This window comes from Lithobates pipiens, unplaced genomic scaffold (assembly GCF_037356315.1).
Source record: "Lithobates pipiens isolate NorthernLeopardFrog02 unplaced genomic scaffold, aLitPip1_a1.2 Scaffold_25, whole genome shotgun sequence".
NCBI lineage: Eukaryota > Metazoa > Chordata > Amphibia > Anura > Ranidae > Lithobates > Lithobates pipiens.
Window position 1 is genome coordinate 245,384,995 of NW_027507787.1, and position 12,394 is coordinate 245,397,388.

General features: G+C 49.0%; 1 protein-coding gene across 1 annotated transcript in view; it reads right to left on the reverse strand.

Annotated features, from left to right (window-relative positions):
- Window positions 1-12,394, reverse strand: part of ZMAT4 (zinc finger matrin-type 4) — a 1,011,964-nt gene that overhangs the window by 796,543 nt on the left and 203,027 nt on the right. Inside the window, exon 3 of the mRNA XM_077455722.1 lies at window positions 7,469-7,561. Coding sequence (XP_077311848.1) covers window positions 7,469-7,561 — 93 coding nt within the window. The remainder of the gene's footprint in view (window positions 1-7,468; window positions 7,562-12,394) is intronic.

The window sequence follows — 12,394 nt, forward strand, 5'->3', positions numbered from 1 at the left end:
CAGCCTAGAAGTGTCCAGTATTAGACTTGGCCCTGATGAAACTCAAGTTGACTTGGATTATGCTCAATGAGAAACATGTGAGTGTCTTGCAGAATACACACTTTTGTATGGAAACCCTGGCCCACTTTTTTTTCAAATACCAGATGTCTCATGGACATAGGGCATGTGATCGATGAGGAGCTTTTTTTCTCCTGGTCACTCTCCCTTCCTTTTCTTCTTTCTTTTTATTTGGCAACAATGCTGCCTATTGTATGGTATTATGATTCACACCTCTCTGACGGATAAATATCCTCATATAACGTATTTCTGCTCTGATTCTATTACCAGTATCCCAGAATGTGTTAGAGGTGTACAATGGCATTGTTCTTGGTTTTCTATTCTGTACTTGTTTAAAGATATTCTTTTCTTTATTGTTAAAAAAAAAAATCAATAAAAAAACAATTGAAACAGAAATTCTTCTAAAACCTTCCATGCCCCAACATGGCTGTAATTAATGGATAGATCATGAATAACCTGTTGCTGACCCCCACTGCAGACCTTCCCCTCTCTACGAAAAAGTCTGGGCTACAGACATACTTTAAAACCATAACAATATGAGACTTGTTCCATCAAAATTAAAGAGAAGAGATCGCTCTGCTCAATGAACCCGTGGAAAATATCCAGAGATTCACACAGACTTTAATCTATTATATGTTTCTGGCGGCTAAAATCGCTATTGCTCGAAGACTTTAGGAGGAACAAGCCTCCCTGACTTTGAGGCCGCGTACACACGCGGGGACTGTTCGCCCAACTTTGTCCGTCAAACAGTTTCGGCAAAACAGTCCGCTCAAAATTAGCATGGACGGACATGGCCACACACGACGAACGAACAGTTTGCTGAAACCGTGCGCGATGACGTGAACGGCACGTACGACGGGACGAAAAATACGACGTCCTATACACTGCATTATAACTTTCGGCGTGTAAATCCTTTCTGAGCATGCGCGGAACTTAGTTTGACGAACAAGCCTACACACGAGGGGACTGTTCGCTGAAACAAAGTTTCAGCGGACAGTTTTTCGGAATTTCCGAAAAACCTTGTTCAGCGGACTGTTCGCTGAAACTGTCCGCTGAAAGCCCACACACGAGCAGACTGTCCGCCGAAACACTGTTCAGCGGACAAAGTTGGGCGAACAGTCCCCGCGTGTGTACGCGGCCTTAGACTTACCATAAGGCCGCTCATATGACTCGCATCATTGAGTGGTTCTCTCGCCCTTCCTGCAAGGCCTCGGTGTCTGTTGAACAGGACCTTTCTCCTGTAGATCTCCGAGCCCTTCCATGGGGTTATAACCTGGACTACTCTCGTATGACCTCCTTGTCCCCTCTGACTTTGGCCTCCCTGACGATGTGGTACAGGACGGGACTAAACTCCACTCTCTCCTCGGACCCGGGCCCCTTGACGTCCCTCTTTGTCCATCCTGCTTTGCCACAGAGTGCAGGGGCAGCCTCCCTAGGACCTTTTAAGCGCACAGAATGGCCGCAGGCCCGCACCCCTCTCAGGGGACCCCGGTCTCCGTGACAGACTCCGGAGATTGGCTCACAGCCCTACATGTGTCCGCATTTGCCAAACGACTACACTCCTCCTCTCAGATACATCGCAAGCTTACCAATTTCGAGGAACTGTGTTCGCTTCCAGAAACTCCCAAACAGTTACTGTCCTCCTTATATAACCTGCTACAGACTTTAGCACATGATCAACTCCCACATTACACCAGGCTGTGGTCTGCGGATCTGGGAGAGGACATCTCTGTGCCGGAATGGCATACCTCTTTTCATTTCACACATAAGTCAACAATCTCCTGCTACTCCCAAGAAAAGAACTACAAGCTATTGTCCAGGTGGTACAGGGACCCTGCTACTTTACACAGGATTTTCCCGTCTACCCCGGCCACCTGCTGGCGCTGTGAAGCTTCAGTCGGAACTTACATGCATGTCTGGTGGGACTGTGAGAGGATCCGCCCCTTCTGGACACAGGTTTTTGAATGTTATAATCTCTTGGCTGATACCCCGGTTCCTATCTCTCCAAAAATCGCATTACTCTCTATTCTGCCAGGGTCTATTAAATCGCAGAGACAAAGATTGCTCCGTTTCTTTATGTCTTCCGCTAGGCAACTGATACCTGCTTATTGGAAGACAATGACCACCCCCCCATTGTCACGGTGGGTATCGATTATGAATGACACCATGAGAATGGAGGAGATGTTGGCACTGGACAATGACACTTACGCCAAATTTATTTCTCAATGGTCGATCTGGCTCCGCTTCTCTTCTGACGCTTTAACCACTTGCTTACTGGGCACTTAAACCCCCCTCAGTCCCAGACCAATTTTCAGCTTTCAGCGCTGATGCACTTTGAGTGACAATTGCGCGGGCATACAACACTGTACCCAAATGAAATTTTTATCATTTTTTTCCCACAAATAGAGCTTTCTTTTGGTGGTATTTAGTTACAGCTCGGAGTTTTATTTTTTGCTAAACAAACAAAAAAAGATGCAAAAAAAAAAAAAAAAAAATCATGTTTTAATAGTTTGTTATAAAATTTTGCAAACGGGTCATTTTTCTCCTTCATTGAAGTGCGCTGATTAGGCGGCACTGATAGGCTGCATTGGTGGGCACTGATGGGCTGCATTGGTGGGCACTGATGGGCTGCATTGGTGGGCACTGATGGGCTGCACTGGTGGGCACTGATAGGCATAGTTAAGGCGGCACTAATAGGCACAGATAAGGCGGCACCGATGGGCACAGATAAGGCGGCACTGATGGGCAAAGATGGGCACAGATAAGATGGCACGGATGGGTGGCACGGATAAGTGGCACGGATGGGTGGCACGGATGGGCACTGATAGGTACCACAGATAGATGGGACTGATGGGCACTGATAGGTGGCACTGATAGGTGGCTCTGATAGGTGGCACTGCTGGGCACTGATGGGCGGCACTGCTGGGCACTGATGGGCGGCACTGCTGGGCACTGATGGGCGGCACTGGGGTGCAGCACCTTTGAGGCAGATTGGGTGGCACTGTGGGTGGCACTGTGGGGTGGCACTGTGGGTGGCACTGTGGGTGGCACTGTGGGCACTATGGGCACTGACAGGGGGCACTGACGGGGGGCACTTACTTTTTCTTTTATTTTACTTCAGGATGGCACTGCGGGAGGCAGGTGGGCACAGGCAGGTGGCAGGTGGTCCCTTGTATTGATGGCCGTGATCGGGACTGATGTCCCGATCACGGCCGCCGGTGATCGGCTTTTTTTTTCTCTCCTCGCGCTGTCAGCGCGAGGAGGAATAATAGCCGATTACCGGCTCCGTTCTATCACATGATCAGCTGTCATTGGCTGACAGCTGATCACGTGATAAGGGGTCGGGATCGACCCCTTACACGGATCGGTGATCAGGCGAGTCTCACGGACTCGCCGATCACAGAGCGCGCCGCGCGCGCCCCTCAGGGGGCGCGCAGGCCGCTCGTAACCAGGACGACGTCAATAGACGTAGTCCTGGAAATGTAGGTCGGCGCTAATGCCGTCATTTGGCAATAGCGCGGATCTGAAGTGGTTAATGAACCAAATCTTAAACGCATGAGGACGCTGTGGGCTCTCCCTTACCCTACCCCCCCCCTACCCATATTCCTTCCCCCTCCCCCCCTTCCTCCCCCTTTTCTCTCCTCTCCTCTTGCTATTTAGCTTTCCCCTATACTGCCTTGCTCCTCTTTACTTTGCTCCTTTCTCTTCTCTCTTCCTTCCTATATTTTCTTTTTTATGTTATGGTCTAAAAACTGCCTCATGTAGTAACCCATGGGTGTTTCTCACTACTGTGACCTCAGGGATCGGAACACAGGCCGTCTTCTCTACTCTCCGAGCTTCCCGTCAGGGACCGGCTGTGGCCGATTATCATTAGCCGGTCTCCCGTAATTGTACCTCTGTTACTGTTCCTGTCTGCATTTGCCTCATGATGGTTACTGTTTATTGTTTTTACTTGACATGTTTTAATAAAAATATTTTCAACACTAAAATCGCTATTGCTACTGCTTGGAAAAGCCTAGTGGTTGACTCAGCTTTAATTTAATTAACTTGAATTTTTTTTTGAGTTTTACGGGATAAACAATCTTTGTTTGAAAAAGGTATGGACCCCCTGGCTCTCCTACTTGCAGGTATTGGACACTTAATGTTGGCACTGAATTGATGGCCTAGTGGATTCCTGGACGGGCGTACCCTTACTAGCTTACCCTCTTCTCATATTTTCTTTTCCTACACTTTTCTTCTATAATCTCTATATTCTGGTGCAATTTCGGTCCTTCGGGTGGTTGGGTGGGTGCAGTCCTGCTCAACCTCTCTGATGGACCTATGTTGGTCTGCTTCTAGAACAATTTTTTGATTGGCCTCATCTTAGAACATGGCCGATCATGCACTACTATAATAAATGGCCTCCAAATTGAGGGCAAAACCCAAAGGTCCCCTCCCCTCAACTCTGGCTGCTGCTACGTACTAGTAGGGAAACTGAAGCCTGGTGTGCATCACATTGTTGGGACTCTGTCAGGTGCCCGGGGCAGCCAGAGCTGACCTGAAGGACCCCTGCATCTCCACTGTGGCCCAGAACCAGAGGGACAAGAGGAAGGCTGTGGCCCAGAACCAGAGGGACAAGAGGAAGGCTGTGGCCCAGAAACAGAGGGACAAGAGGAAGGGTGTGACCCAGTACCAGAGGAACAGGAGGAAGGCTGTGGCCCAGCACCAGGGGGACAAGAGGAAGGGTGTGACCCAGTACCAGGGGGACAGGAGGAAGGCTGTGGCCCAGTACCAGAGGGACAGGAGGATGGCTGTGGCCCAGCACCAGGGGGACAAGAGGAAGGCTGTGGCCCAGAACCAGAGGGACAAGAGGAAGGCTGTGGCCCAGAAACAGAGGGACAAGAGGAAGGGTGTGACCCAGTACCAGAGGAACAGGAGGAAGGCTGTGGCCCAGCACCAGGGGGACAAGAGGAAGGGTGTGACCCAGTACCAGGGGGACAGGAGGAAGGCTGTGGCCCAGTACCAGAGGGACAGGAGGATGGCTGTGGCCCAGCACCAGGGGGACAAGAGGAAGGGTGTGACCCAGTACCAGGGAGACAGGAGGAAGGCTGTGGCCCTGTACCAGGGAGACAGGAGGAAGGCTGTGGCCCTGTACCAGGGGGACAGGAGGAAGGCTGTGGCCCAGTAGCAGGGGGATAAGAGGGAGTATTTTGCCCAGTACCAGGAGGAACAAGAAGAAGGCTGTGACCCTGATTGAGAACCACTGGTCTACCTGAATATCTACAGAGGGGATTAAGTTTATAAAATAAACACTTTTTAACAAATCTAGGTGATCAGGAGGAAGGCTGTGGCCCAGAACAAGAGGGACAGGAGGAAGGCTGTGGCCCAATACCAGGGGGACAGGGGAAAGGCAGTGAGCCAGTATCAGGGGGACAGGAGGAAGGCTGTGGCCCAGTACCAGAGGAACAAGGCTGTGACCCTTCTTGAGAACCACTGGTCTACCTGAATAACTTCAGAAGAGAATCAAGTTTATAAAATAAAAACCTTTTAACAAATCTAGGTGATCACAACACGATTCCTTTTTAATTTTTTTTTTACCAAAAAAAATCAAGTATTTGCATTGTGTCCACTTACTGGGTCATCTGGGCGAAGCTTTTTCAATGGAGGCCCTCCATCCTCCGGATGTAACATGTAATAGAGTCAGACAGGAGTAAGGTTGTGGCCCAGTACGAGAGGGCAGGAGGAAGGCTGTGGCCCAGTACCAGGGGGACAGGGAAAATGCAGTGGCCCAGTATCAGGAGGACAGGAAGAAGGCTGTGGTCAGTACCAGGGAGACAAGAGGGAAGGCTGTGGTCAATACCAGGGAGACAAGTGGAAGGCTGTGGCCCAGGACCAGGGGGACAGGAGGAAGGCTGTGGTCCAGGACCAGGGGGACAGGAGGAAGGCTGTGGTCCAGGACCAGGGGGACAGGAGCATGGCTGTGGTCCAGGACCAGGGGGACAGGAGGAAGGCTGTGGCCCAATACCAGGAGGACAGGAGTATGGAGTGGTCCAGTACCAGGGGGACAGGAGGAAGGCTCTGGCCTGGTACCAGGGGGACAGGAGGATGGCTGTGGCCCAGCACCAGGGGGACAGGAGGAAGGCTGTGGCACGGTACCAGGGGGACAGGAAGAAGGCTGTGGCCCCCGATACCAGGAGGACAGGAGTATGGCTGTGGCCCGGTACCAGGGGGACAGGAGGAAGGTTATGGCCCAATACCAGGAGGACAGGAGTATGGAGTGGCCCAGTACCAGGGGGACAGGAGGAAGGCTGTGGCCCAGCACCAGGGGGACAGGAGGAAGGCTGTGGCACGGTACCAGGGGGAAAGGAGGAAGGCTGTGGCCCGGTACCAGGGGGACAGGAGGAAGGTTATGGCCCAATACCAGGAGGACAGGAGTATGGAGTGGCCCAGTACCAGGGGGACAGGAGGATGGCTGTGGCCCAGCACCAGGGGGACAGGAGGATGGCTGTGGCCCAGCACCAGGGGGACAGGAGGAAGGCTGTGGCACGGTACCAGGGGGATAGGAGGAAGGCTGTGGCCCGGTACCAGGGGGACAGGAGGAAGGCTGTGGCCCGGTACCAGGGGGACAGGAGGAAGGCTGTGGCCCGGTACCAGGGGGACAGGAGGAAGGCTGTGGCCCGGTACCAGGGGGACAGGAGGAAGGCTGTGGCCTGGTACCAGAGGGATAGGAGGAAGGTTATGGTCAAATACCAGGGGGACAGGAGCATGGCTGTGGCCTGGTACCAGAAGGACAGGAGGAAGGCTGTGGCCTGGTACCAGGGGGACAGGAGGAAGGCTGTGGCCTGGTACCAGGCGGACAGGAGGAAGGCTTTGGCCTGGTACCAGGCGGACAGGAGGAAGGCTGTGGCCTGGTACCAGGGGGACAGGAGGAAGGCTGTGGCCTGGTACCAGGGGGACAGGAGGAAGGCTGTGGCCTGGTACCAGGGGGACAGGAGGAAGGCTGTGGCCTGGTACCAGGGGGACAGGAGGAAGGCTTTGGCCTGGTACCAGGGGGACAGGAGGAAGGCTGTGGCCTGGTACCAGGGGGACAGGAGGAAGGCTGTGGCCTGCTACCAGGGGGACAGGAGGAAGGCTGTGGCTCAGTACCAGGGGGACAGGAGCATGGTTGTAGCTCGATACCAGGGGGACGGGAGGAAGGCTGTGGCTCGGTACCAGGGGGGCAGCAGGAAGGCTGTGGCCCAGTATCAGAGGAACAAGAAGGCGGCTGTGACCCTGGTTGAGAACCACTGGTCTACCTGAATATCTACAGAAGAGAATCAAGTTTATAAAATTAAAACTTTTAACAAATCTAGGTGATCCGAAGAAAATAACTTTTTCTTTTTTTTTTTTTTACCAAAACTGAAAATAAATCAAGCATTTGCATTGCACTTACTGGGTCATCTGGGCGAAGCTTTTTCGATGGAGGCCCTCCATCCTCCGGATGTAACATGTAATAGAGTCGGACTTTGTTAGCGTGTTTCTTGCTCTGTGAAAAAAAATAAAAAAAAAAGAATAAAAATAAAAAAAGATTGGATTTTAGAAGCACGAAAACCTAAAAAGCAAAGCAGATCATAAAGCACTTCTAATGCTGTAAAGTCTGAGACGTTCGACGCGTTTATCAGGAGAAGGAACATCTGTTTGTGGGTTTCTCAAGGTTGCCTCGTCATCCAGGCAGTGCGGCTGATTAATCATGTCATTACGTCCCTCTCCCCAAAAACTACACTTGCTATGTGGCGCTACAAGCATTATGTTTCTTTCTTTTTTGTTTCTTTCTTTTTTTTTTTGTTTTTTTGTTTTTTTTTCCCTGGCCAGATGCATGTAAGCAGGCGGGCAGTGCTGGTAAAGATGTAGGATAATGAAGAACGATCGGTGAGTGGTGGCATTAGCACATCTAAGCTTGTCCTCTGTGCCTGCTGTACAAGTCTGATTAGTGCTTGCTCAGAGCAGCCTGCGAGCACAAGCGGCAGATATAAATAAATAAGCGAATGCAAATGCAAACCGAAATGAAACAAGAAGCATGAAAGGAAGACAAAATATCAAAGAAGAAGAGGGGGAAGGATTCAAAAGGAAAGCTGAAGAAGAGCAGCTGGGGAAAAAAAAAAAAAGAAGAAGAAATGGTGGGAAAAAAAAAAAAAAAAAGACATGGCGGGAAAAAAAAAAAAAGAAGACATGGCGGGGAAAAAAAAAAAAAAAAAGACATGGCGGGAAAAAAAATAAAAAGAAGACATGGCGAAAAAAAAAAAAAGAAGAAGACATGGCGAAAAAAAAAAAAGAAGAAGACATGGTGGGAAAAAAAAAAAAAAGAAGACATGGCGGGAAAAAAAAAAAAAGAAGACATGGCGGGAAAAAAAATAAAAAGAAGACATGGCGAAAAAAAAAAAAAGAAGAAGACATGGCGAAAAAAAAAAAAGAAGACATGGCGGAAAAAAAAAAAAAAAAGAAGACATGGCGGGAAAAAAAAAAAAGAAGAAGACATGGCGGGAAAAAAAAAAAAAAAAAAGACATGGCGGGAAAAAAAAAAAAGAAGACATGGCGAAAAAAAAAAAAAGAAGAAGACATGGCGGAAAAAAAAAAAAAGAAGAAGACATGGCGGAAAAAAAAAAAAAAGAAGACATGGCGGGAAAAAAAAAAAGGAGCCGTTGATCCGCAAAGTGCAGCAAGGGTTAATATTACATAATTACTGTATATCAATGACAAGCAATCCACGGCAATAGGAAGACGCTTTTAACTTTCTATTTTTTTTAAAATATATACTATATATAATATATACTGTATATAATATATACTGTATATAATATATACTGTATATAATATATACTGTATATAATATATACTGTACGCCCAATCAATTGACTTCTCTTAAAAAAAAAAAAAATTAAAATTGAAATGCTTTTCTTATATCTTTTTTGATAAGTGCAATAAAATACCTGTTGATCCTGACAAAGATCCAGAAGAAAAAAAAAAGCCTGTTTGGAAGCAGCGGTCTCTCTGCAACACACCACTCGGCAGCAAGTCAGATCGACGCTCACTGGTGGCCACTTTATTAGGTATTGGAACTGTAAACTGCCATGACAAGTGGCACACTGGGTTACATGGTTAGTAAGGTTGAATAAAGACACCAGTCCATCTTGATTCCCATCGATCCCTACCATCAAGGAGCCCACAATCCAAGGTCCCCATTCATATACTAGGGGCCAATTTGGGACAGAAGCCAATTAACCTACCTGCATGTCTTTGGAGTGTGGGAGGAAACTGGGAGTACCCGGAGGAAACCCACACAGGCACAGAGAACATGCAAACTCCAGGCAGGTAGTGTCGTGGTTGGGATTCGAACCAGTGACCCTTCTTTTTGCTAGGTGAGAGTGCTAACCACTACACCACTGTGCCACCCTTACTTTGTTTTTTTCACCTATTTTAGTTGCAACCTCAAAACCCCAAATACACCCTCGGCGGCCACTTCATTGCTCAAAATTCGGGAAAACCCAAAACGTAGAGATCAACAGGTATGCTAACAAGAAGGGAGTTTTACAAGATTCGTGGTCACTCATTACAATTAGAAGAAAAGAGGTTTAACCTTCAACTACGTAGAGGGTTCTTTACTGTAAGAGCGGCAAGGATGTGGAATTCCCTTCCACAGGCGGTGGTCTCAGCGGGGGGCATCGATAGTTTCAAGAAACTATTAGATAAGCATCTGAACGACCACAACATACAGGGATATACAATGTAATACTGACATATAATCACACACATAGGTTGGACTTGATGGACTTGTGTCTTTTTTCGACCTCACCTACTATGTAACTATGTAACCCCATTGAGGTCCTGAGGAGGAATGGTATTGTTAAATTGGGTTCACTTTTTTTTTTTTACCTATGATGGCGCCCCAGTCTTAGTCCATGGGGTTCAATATTGAGTTGGCCCCGCCCCTTTGCAGCTATAACAGCTTCACCTCTTCTGGGAAGGCCGTCCACAAGGTTTAGGAGTGTGTTTATGGGGAACGTGTGACCATTCTTCCAGAAGAGCATTTGTGAGGTCAGGCGCTGATGTTGGACGAGAAGGCCTGGCTCGCAGTCTGCGTTCTAATGCATCGCAAAGGTGTTCTATCATGCTGAGGTCAGGACTCTGTGCAGGCGCCAGTCAAGTTCCTCCGGCCCAAACTAGACATGTTGCCGTTTATTTCGTATGAATCGAAAATTTGTACGAATTTCTGAAAATTCATACATTCGGAAGCAATCCGAAATACGAATTTCTATGCTTCCGTATACAAAACACAAAATTTCGTTGACGAATTTCGGATCCAAATTCCGTTACAACGGAAACGTGACTGGTGTTTGGTTGACCAATCAGAGGTTTTTCTTCTGCTGCTGAGTGGGGGTTGGGAAAGGACCTTTTTTAAATATGGGAGAGACTGGGACTGGTAGTCGATGGGAGATTCAGAATCAATTCAAAATAAGAACGTTCGTTAATATCGTTTTATTATTGTCATAATAATTACCATTATTTGTTGTGATGAAGTTAAAAACCCAGGAAGTCATCACAGCACAGGGATGGTGGGAGCCCCTCATAATGAGCACAGCGGGGGTACAGCCCCAGGAGGAAGTCAGCACAGCACAGTGGTAAGAAAATGTCCCATCACTGGTGTCAGTGGAAGGAAAAATGTCCCAATAATGGGGCACTATTCCTCCCACTGACACCATTGATGGGGCACTATTCCTCCCACTGACACCAATGATGGGGCACTATTCCTCCCACTGACACCAATGATGGGGCACTATTCCTCCCACTGACACCAATGATGGGGCACTATTCCTCCCACTGACACCAATGATGGGGCACTATTCCTCCCACTGACACCAATGATGGGGCACTATTCCTCCCACTGACACCAATGATGGGACACTATTCCTCCCACTGACACCAATGATGGGGCACTATTCCTCCCACTGACACCATTGATGGGGCACTATTCCTCCCACTGACACCATTGATGGGGCACTATTCCTCCCACTGACACCAATGATGGGGCACTATTCCTCCCACTGACACCATTGATGGGGCACTATTCCTCCCACTGATATCAATGATGGGGCACTATTCCTCCCACTGACACCAATGATGGGGCACTATTCCTCCCACTGACACCATTGATGGGGCACTATTCCTCCCACTGATATCAATGATGGGGCACTATTCCTCCCACTGACACCAATGATGGGGCACTATTCCTCCCACTGACACCATTGATGGGGCACTATTCCTCCCACTGATATCAATGATGGGGCACTATTCCTCCCACTGACACCAATGATGGGGCACTATTCCTCCCACTGACACCAATGATAGGGCACTACTCCTCCCACTGACACCATTGATGGGACACTATTCCTCCCACTGACACCAATGATGGGGCACTATTCCTCCCACTGACACCATTGATGGGACACTATTCCTCCCACTGATATCAATGATGGGGCACTATTCCTCCCACTGACACCAATGATGGGGCACTATTCCTCCCACTGACACCATTGATGGGGCACTATTCCTCCCACTGATATCAATGATGGGGCACTATTCCTCCCACTGACACCAATGATGGGGCACTATTCCTCCCACTGACACCATTGATGGGGCACTATTCCTCCCACTGATATCAATGATGGGGCACTATTCCTCCCACTGACACCAATGATGGGGCACTATTCCTCCCACTGACACCAATGATAGGGCACTACTCCTCCCACTGACACCATTGATGGGGCACTATTCCTCCCACTGACACCAATGATGGGGCACTATTCCTCCCACTGACACCATTGATGGGGCACTATTCCTCCCACTGATATCAATGATGGGGCACTATTCCTCCCACTGACACCAATGATGGGGCACTATTCCTCCCACTGACACCATTGATGGGGCACTATTCCTCCCACTGATATCAATGATGGGGCACTATTCCTCCCACTGACACCAATGATGGGGCACTATTCCTCCCACTGACACCATTGATGGGGCACTATTCCTCCCACTGATATCAATGATGGGGCACTATTCCTCCCACTGACACCAATGATGGGGCACTATTCCTCCCACTGACACCAACGATGGGGCACTATTCCTCCCACTGACACCAATGATGGGGCACTATTCCTCCCACTGACACCAATGATAGGGCACTACTCCTCCCACTGACACCATTGATGGGGCACTATTCCTCCCACTGACACCAATGATGGGGCACTATTCCTCCCACTGACACCATTGATGGGGCACTATTCCTCCCACTGACACCATTGATGGGGCACTATTCCTCCCA